We start from the raw sequence: 8,927 nt of genomic DNA, 5'->3' as shown, positions 1-8,927 counted from the left end.
TCTAGACCAGGGTCCACAGGGCTGTAGACCAGGGTCCACAGGGCTGTAGACCAGGGTCCATAGGGCTCTAGACCAGGGTCCATAGGGCTCTGGTTCAGGGTCCATATGGCTCTGGTTCAGGGTCCATAGGGCTCTGGTTCAGGGTCCATAGGGCTCTGGTTCAGGGTCCATAGGGCTCTGGTTCAGGGTCCATAGGGCTCTGGTCCAGGGTCCATAGGGCTCTGGTCCAGGGTCCATAGGGCTCTGGTTCAGGGTCCACAGGGCTCTAGACCAGGGTCCACAGGGCTCTAGACCAGGTTCCATAGGGCTCTAGACCAGGGTCCATATGGCTCTAGACCAGGGTCCACAGGGCTCTGGTCTAAAGTAGTGCACTATATTGAGGATAGGATGCCATTTGGGATGCATCCCAGGTCAGTGTTTTACCTGATCACTCATCATTTGCATCGGAACAAAACGTTCAGAGGCTATGGGGCTGTCCCATTTCACCGGTTCACATCAATCTAACAGCAAGTAAATGAGAATATAGTGAATATATATATATATATATATATATATATATATATATATATATATATATATATATATATATCACGACCCCTGGTCTGAGCTTAAAAACATCTTATTTAACAAGTGAGTTCATTTACAGAGATCATTCCTAGTGTCTTTGTTCAGTGCTGTCCAGCTGCCCTGATTGAAATGACTGCTATTAGTTCACTAAATAATCTATATGTTTTATCAATACCTTCTCAACACTGACCACAAGAGGCTCCGAAAACACCAGGAGCAGGTCTAGGAGCAGGTCAAGGAGCAGGTCTAGGAGCAGGTCTAGGAGCAGGTCAAGGAGCAGGTCTAGGAGCAGGTCAAGGAGCAGGTCTAGGAGCAGGTCAAGGAGCAGGTCTAGGAGCAGGTCAGCTCCTCAGAGGGTTAGACAGGCACCGCTGTCACTTTCCACAACTCCTGAAAAAGAGAAAGTCTAACATTGGAATTGGAGTTGATGACAACGCAATATATAAAAGACTGTAAATACCCAACTTGAAGCAACCACATATTTAGCCCTGGAGCAGGTTCTGATTGGCCAGTGAGGGGGTCATGCCTCAACACACCTACAACACGTTCCGATTGGCCAGTGAGGGGGTCATGCCTCAACAAACCTACAACACGTTCCGATTGGCCAGTGAGGGGGTCATGCCTCAACACACCTACAACACGTTCCGATTGGCCAGTGAGGGGGTCATGCCTCAACACACCTACAACACGTTCCGATTGGCCAGTGAGGGGGTCATGCCTCAACACACCTACAACACGTTCTGATTGGCCAGTGAGGGGGTCATGCCTCAACACACCTACAACACGTTCTGATTGGCCAGTGAGGGGGTCATGCCTCAACACACCTACAACACGTTCTGATTGGCCAGTGAGGGGGTCATGCCTCAACACACCTACAACACGTTCTGATTGGCCAGTGAGGGGGTCATGCCTCAACACACCTACAACACGTTCTGATTGGCCAGTGAAGGGGTCATGCCTCAACACAACTACAACACGTTCTGATTGGCCAGTGAAGGGGTCATGCCTCAACACACCTACAACACGTTCTGATTGGCCAGTGAGGGGGTCATGCCTCAACACACCTACAACACGTTCTGATTGGCCAGTGAGGGGGTCATGCCTCAACACACCTACAACACACCTACAACAGGATATAGTACTAGAAACATACTGTTGGGTTTAGGATACAGTACTAGAAAAATACTGTTGGATAGGGGTTTAGGATATAGTACTAGAAACATACTGTTGGGTTTAGGATATAGTACTAGAAACATACTGTTGGGTTTAGGATATAGTACTAGAAACATACTGTTGGGTTTAGGATACAGTACTAGAAACATACTGTTGGATAGGGGTTTAGGATGTAGTACTAGAAACATACTGTTGGATAGGGGTTTAGGATATAGTACTAGAAACATTCTGTTGGGTTTAGGATATAGTACTAGAAACATACTGTTGGGTAGGGGTTTAGGATACAGTACTAGAAACATACTGTTGGGTTTAGGATATAGTACTAGAAACATACTGTTGGATAGGGGTTTAGGATACAGTACTAGAAACATACTGTTGGGTTTAGGATATAGTACTAGAAACATACTGTTGGATAGGGGTTTAGGATATAGTACTAGAAACATACTGTTGGATAGGGGTTTAGGATACAGTACTAGAAACATACTGTTGGGTTTAGGATACAGTACTAGAAACATACTGTTGGGTTTAGGATATAGTTCTAGAAACATACTGTTGGGTTTAGGATATAGTACTAGAAACATACTGTTGGGTTTAGGATATAGTACTAGAAAGATACTGTTGGGTTTAGGATATAGTACTAGAAACATACTGTTGGGTTTAGGATATAGTACTAGAAAGATACTGTTGGGTTTAGGATATAGTACTGGAAACATATTGTTGGGTTTAGGATATAGTACTAGAAACATTCTGTTGGGTTTAGGATATAGTACTAGAAACATACTGTTGGGTTTAGGATATAGTACTAGAAACATACTGTTGGGTTTAGGATATAGTACTAGAAACATACTGTTGGATAGGGGTTTAGGATATAGTACTAGAAACATACTGTTGGATAGGGGTTTAGGATATAGTACTAGAAACATACTGTTGGGTTTAGGATATAGTACTAGAAACATACTGTTGGATAGGGGTTTAGGATATTTTGAGATCATGCCTCAACACACCTACAACACGTTCTGATTGGCCAGTGAGGGGGTCATGCCTCAACACACCTACAACACGTTCTGATTGGCCAGTGAGGGGGTCATGCCTCAACACACCTACAACACACCTACAACAGGATATAGTACTAGAAACATACTGTTGGGTTTAGGATACAGTACTAGAAAAATACTGTTGGATAGGGGTTTAGGATATAGTACTAGAAACATACTGTTGGGTTTAGGATATAGTACTAGAAACATACTGTTGGGTTTAGGATATAGTACTAGAAACATACTGTTGGGTTTAGGATACAGTACTAGAAACATACTGTTGGATAGGGGTTTAGGATGTAGTACTAGAAACATACTGTTGGATAGGGGTTTAGGATATAGTACTAGAAACATTCTGTTGGGTTTAGGATATAGTACTAGAAACATACTGTTGGGTAGGGGTTTAGGATACAGTACTAGAAACATACTGTTGGGTTTAGGATATAGTACTAGAAACATACTGTTGGATAGGGGTTTAGGATACAGTACTAGAAACATACTGTTGGGTTTAGGATATAGTACTAGAAACATACTGTTGGATAGGGGTTTAGGATATAGTACTAGAAACATACTGTTGGATAGGGGTTTAGGATACAGTACTAGAAACATACTGTTGGGTTTAGGATACAGTACTAGAAACATACTGTTGGGTTTAGGATATAGTTCTAGAAACATACTGTTGGGTTTAGGATATAGTACTAGAAACATACTGTTGGGTTTAGGATATAGTACTAGAAAGATACTGTTGGGTTTAGGATATAGTACTAGAAACATACTGTTGGGTTTAGGATATAGTACTAGAAAGATACTGTTGGGTTTAGGATATAGTACTGGAAACATATTGTTGGGTTTAGGATATAGTACTAGAAACATTCTGTTGGGTTTAGGATATAGTACTAGAAACATACTGTTGGGTTTAGGATATAGTACTAGAAACATACTGTTGGGTTTAGGATATAGTACTAGAAACATACTGTTGGATAGGGGTTTAGGATATAGTACTAGAAACATACTGTTGGATAGGGGTTTAGGATATAGTACTAGAAACATACTGTTGGATAGGGGTTTAGGATATAGTACTAGAAACATACTGTTGGGTTTAGGATATAGTACTAGAAACATACTGTTGGATAGGGGTTTAGGATATAGTACTAGAAACATACTGTTGGATAGGGGTTTAGGATACAGTACTAGAAACATACTGTTGGATAGGGGTTTAGGATATAGTACTAGAAACATACTGTTGGATAGGGGTTTAGGATATAGTACTAGAAACATACTGTTGGGTTTAGGATATAGTACTAGAAACATACTGTTGGATAGGGGTTTAGGATATAGTACTAGAAACATACTGTTGGGTTTAGGATATAGTACTAGAAACATACTGTTGGGTTTAGGATATAGTACTAGAAACATACTGTTGGGTTTAGGATATAGTACTAGAAACATACTGTTGGGTTTAGGATATAGTACTAGAAACATTCTGTTGGGTTTAGGATATAGTACTAAAAACATACTGTTGGGTTTAGGATATAGTACTAGAAACATTCTGTTGGGTTTAGGATATAGTACTAGAAACATACTGTTGGATAGGGGTTTAGGAGGATATAGTACTAGAAACATACTGTTGGATAGGGGTTTAGGATACAGTACTAGAAACATACTGTTGGGTTTAGGATATAGTACTAGAAACATACTGTTGGATAGGGGTTTAGGATACAGTACTAGAAACATACTGTTGGATAGGGGTTTAGGATATAGTACTAGAAACATTCTGTTGGGTTTAGGATATAGTACTGGAAACATACTGTTGGGTTTAGGATATAGTACTAGAAACATTCTGTTGGGTTTAGGATATAGTACTAGAAACATACTGTTGGATAGGGGTTTAGGATACAGTACTAGAAACATACTGTTGGGTTTAGGATATAGTACTAGAAACATACTGTTGGATAGGGGTTTAGGATATAGTACTAGAAACATACTGTTGGATAGGGGTTTAGGATATAGTACTAGAAACATACTGTTGGATAGGGGTTTAGGATACAGTACTAGAAACATACTGTTGGGTTTAGGATACAGTACTAGAAACATACTGTTGGGTTTAGGATATAGTTCTAGAAACATACTGTTGGGTTTAGAATATAGTACTAGAAACATACTGTTGGGTTTAGGATATAGTACTAGAAAGATACTGTTGGGTTTAGGATATAGTACTAGAAACATACTGTTGGGTTTAGGATATAGTACTAGAAAGATACTGTTGGGTTTAGGATATAGTACTGGAAACATATTGTTGGGTTTAGGATATAGTACTAGAAACATTCTGTTGGGTTTAGGATATAGTACTAGAAACATACTGTTGGGTTTAGGATATAGTACTAGAAACATACTGTTGGGTTTAGGATATAGTACTAGAAACATACTGTTGGATAGGGGTTTAGGATATAGTACTAGAAACATACTGTTGGATAGGGGTTTAGGATATAGTACTAGAAACATACTGTTGGATAGGGGTTTAGGATATAGTACTAGAAACATACTGTTGGGTTTAGGATATAGTACTAGAAACATACTGTTGGATAGGGGTTTAGGATATAGTACTAGAAACATACTGTTGGATAGGGGTTTAGGATACAGTACTAGAAACATACTGTTGGATAGGGGTTTAGGATATAGTACTAGAAACATACTGTTGGATAGGGGTTTAGGATATAGTACTAGAAACATACTGTTGGGTTTAGGATATAGTACTAGAAACATACTGTTGGATAGGGGTTTAGGATATAGTACTAGAAACATACTGTTGGGTTTAGGATATAGTACTAGAAACATACTGTTGGGTTTAGGATATAGTACTAGAAACATACTGTTGGGTTTAGGATATAGTACTAGAAACATACTGTTGGGTTTAGGATATAGTACTAGAAACATTCTGTTGGGTTTAGGATATAGTACTAAAAACATACTGTTGGGTTTAGGATATAGTACTAGAAACATTCTGTTGGGTTTAGGATATAGTACTAGAAACATACTGTTGGATAGGGGTTTAGGAGGATATAGTACTAGAAACATACTGTTGGATAGGGGTTTAGGATACAGTACTAGAAACATACTGTTGGGTTTAGGATATAGTACTAGAAACATACTGTTGGATAGGGGTTTAGGATACAGTACTAGAAACATACTGTTGGATAGGGGTTTAGGATATAGTACTAGAAACATTCTGTTGGGTTTAGGATATAGTACTGGAAACATACTGTTGGGTTTAGGATATAGTACTAGAAACATTCTGTTGGGTTTAGGATATAGTACTAGAAACATACTGTTGGGTTTAGGATATAGTACTGGAAACATACTGTTGGATAGGGGTTTAGGATACAGTACTAGAAACATACTGTTGGGTTTAGGATATAGTACTAGAAACATACTGTTGGGTTTAGGATATAGTACTAGAAACATACTGTTGGGTTTAGGATATAGTACTAGAAACATACTGTTGGGTTTAGGATATAGTACTAGAAACATACTGTTGGATAGGGGTTTAGGATATAGTACTAGAAACATACTGTTGGATAGGGGTTTAGGATATAGTACTAGAAACATACTGTTGGATAGGGGTTTAGGATATAGTACTAGAAACATACTGTTGGGTTTAGGATATAGTACTAGAAACATACTGTTGGATATAGTACTAGAAACATACTGTTGGATATAGTACTAGAAACATACTGTTGGATAGGGGTTTAGGATATAGTACTAGAAACATACTGTTGGATAGGGGTTTAGGATATAGTACTAGAAACATACTGTTGGATATAGTACTAGAAACATACTGTTGGATATAGTACTAGAAACATACTGTTGGATAGGGGTTTAGGATACAGTACTAGAAACATACTGTTGGATAGGGGTTTAGGATATAGTACTAGAAACATTCTGTTGGGTTTAGGATATAGTACTGGAAACATACTGTTGGGTTTAGGATATAGTACTAGAAACATTCTGTTGGGTTTAGGATATAGTACTAGAAACATACTGTTGGGTTTAGGATATAGTACTGGAAACATACTGTTGGATAGGGGTTTAGGATACAGTACTAGAAACATACTGTTGGGTTTAGGATATAGTACTAGAAACATACTGTTGGGGGTTTTCCAGGTTCAGTAAAGTGTGTATATGAAACTGTCTGTCTCTCACCAGTTGCTCTATGCGCTCATACAGCAGACACTGTGGGAAAGAGGGTGTGACCTGCTCCACTGTGAAGCATGTCCGTCCGTCCCTCAGCTCCTGCATCTCACACAGACAGTGGCGGAAATGGTCGTAGGCCTCGCAGGATATGTCCATGTGTCTCAGAGTGAAGTTCAGCCTGGGGAACGAACACGCACGCACGCACACACAAACAAAGACTGTAATTACAAGATGTGGCACATGAGCTGGATTTATTTTTTACATTTAGCATAAATCTATATATACAAGAACCTGATGGTCACTCTAACAGAGCTCCAGAGTTCCTCTGTGGAGATGGGAGAAACTTCCAGAAGGACAACCATCTCTGCAGCACTCCAGGCCTTTATGGTCAGACAGAAGCCACTCCTCAGGAAAAGGCACATGACACCCCACTAGGAGTTTGTCAAGAGGCACCTAAAGACTCTCAGACCATGAGAAACAAGATTCTCTGGTCTGATGAAGCCAAGATTGAACTCTTTGGCCTGAATGACAAGCATCACGTCTGGAGGAAACCTGGCATCATCCCTACAGTGAAGCATGGTGGTGGCAACATCCTGATGTGCCGATGTTTTTCAGCAGCAGGGATTGGGAGACTAGTCAGGATCGAGGGAAAGATGAACGGAGCAAAGTACAGAGAGATCCTTGATGAAAACCTGCTCCAGAGTGTTCAGAACCTCAGACTGGGGCAATGGTCCAACAGGACATCGACCCTAAGAACACAGCCAAGACAACGCAGTAGTGGCTTCGGGAAAAGTCTCTGAATGTCCGTGAGTGGCCCAGCCAGAATAGACAGGTATGTAGTACAGGTATGTTACCTCTTTTCTATAGACAGGTATGTAGTACAGGTAGGTTACCTCTTCTCTATAGACAGGTATGTGGTACAGGGGAGACGGAGGTTGTTACAGATTCTGTACAGAGTTCGGAACAGCGCATCTGTTAGGTCGTCATCGTAGCACACTGGAACAAATGTAAAATAAATACAGTTTATTACCATTAACATTCCACAGAGATCATTAACATTCCACAGAGATCATTAACATTCCACAGAAATCTTGAACATTCCACAGATATCATTAACATTCCACAGAGATCATTAACATTCCACAGAGATCATTAACATTCCACAGAGATCATTAACATACCACAGAGATCATTAACATTCCACAGAGATCATTAACATTCCACAGAGATCATTAACATTCCACAGAGATCTTGAACATTCCACAGAGATCATTAACATTCCACAGAGATCATTAACATTCCACAGAGATCTTGAACATTCCACAGAGATCTTGAACATTCCACAGAGATCATTAACATTCCACAGAGAACTTGAACATTCCACAGAGATCATTAACATTCCACAGAGATCATTAACATTCCACAGAGATCATTAACATTCCACAGAGATCATTAACATTCCACAGAGATCATTAACATTCCACAGAGATCATTAACATTCCACAGAGATCTTGAACATTCCACAGAGATCTTGAACATTCCACAGAGATCATTAACATTCCACAGAGATCATTAACATTCCACAGAGATCATTAACATTCCACAGAGATCATTAACATTCCACAGAGATCATTAACGTTCCACAGAGATCATTAACATTCCACAGAGATCATTGACATTCCACAGAGATCATTCACATTCTACAGAGATCATTAACATTCCACAGAGATCATTAACACTGATCCTACAGGTTAACACCTGATCCTACCGGTTAAACACCTGATCCCACCGGTTAAACACCTGATCCTACCGGTTAAACACCTGATCCTACAGGTTAAACACCTGATCCTACCGGTTAAACACCTGATCCTACCGGTTAAACACCTGATCCTACCGGTTAAACACCTGATCCCACCGGTTAAACACCTGATCCTACCGGTTAAACACCTGATCCTACAGGTT

The 8,927-nt window shown here is 40.0% G+C and overlaps 1 protein-coding gene across 3 annotated transcripts in view; it reads right to left on the bottom strand.

Annotated features, from left to right (window-relative positions):
- Positions 1 to 557: 557 nt before the first annotated feature.
- The window catches only part of LOC110517412 (methyltransferase-like protein 22), a 28,429-nt gene continuing 20,059 nt past the window's right edge, over positions 558 to 8,927 (bottom strand). For all 3 annotated transcript variants that reach the window (XM_036942122.1, XM_036942121.1, XM_036942123.1), the window contains 3 exons: positions 7,859 to 7,961; positions 6,975 to 7,143; positions 558 to 957 (listed from right to left, as the gene is read on the bottom strand). In XM_036942122.1, the coding sequence (XP_036798017.1) occupies positions 925 to 957; positions 6,975 to 7,143; positions 7,859 to 7,961 (305 nt within the window). In that variant the 3' untranslated portion in view covers positions 558 to 924. The remainder of the gene's footprint in view (positions 958 to 6,974; positions 7,144 to 7,858; positions 7,962 to 8,927) is intronic.

This window comes from Oncorhynchus mykiss, chromosome 13 (genome assembly GCF_013265735.2).
Source record: "Oncorhynchus mykiss isolate Arlee chromosome 13, USDA_OmykA_1.1, whole genome shotgun sequence".
Classification (NCBI taxonomy): Eukaryota; Metazoa; Chordata; class Actinopteri; order Salmoniformes; family Salmonidae; genus Oncorhynchus; species Oncorhynchus mykiss.
The sequence above is the reverse complement of the archived record's forward strand: the minus strand, read 5'-3'. Positions and strand labels throughout refer to the sequence as shown.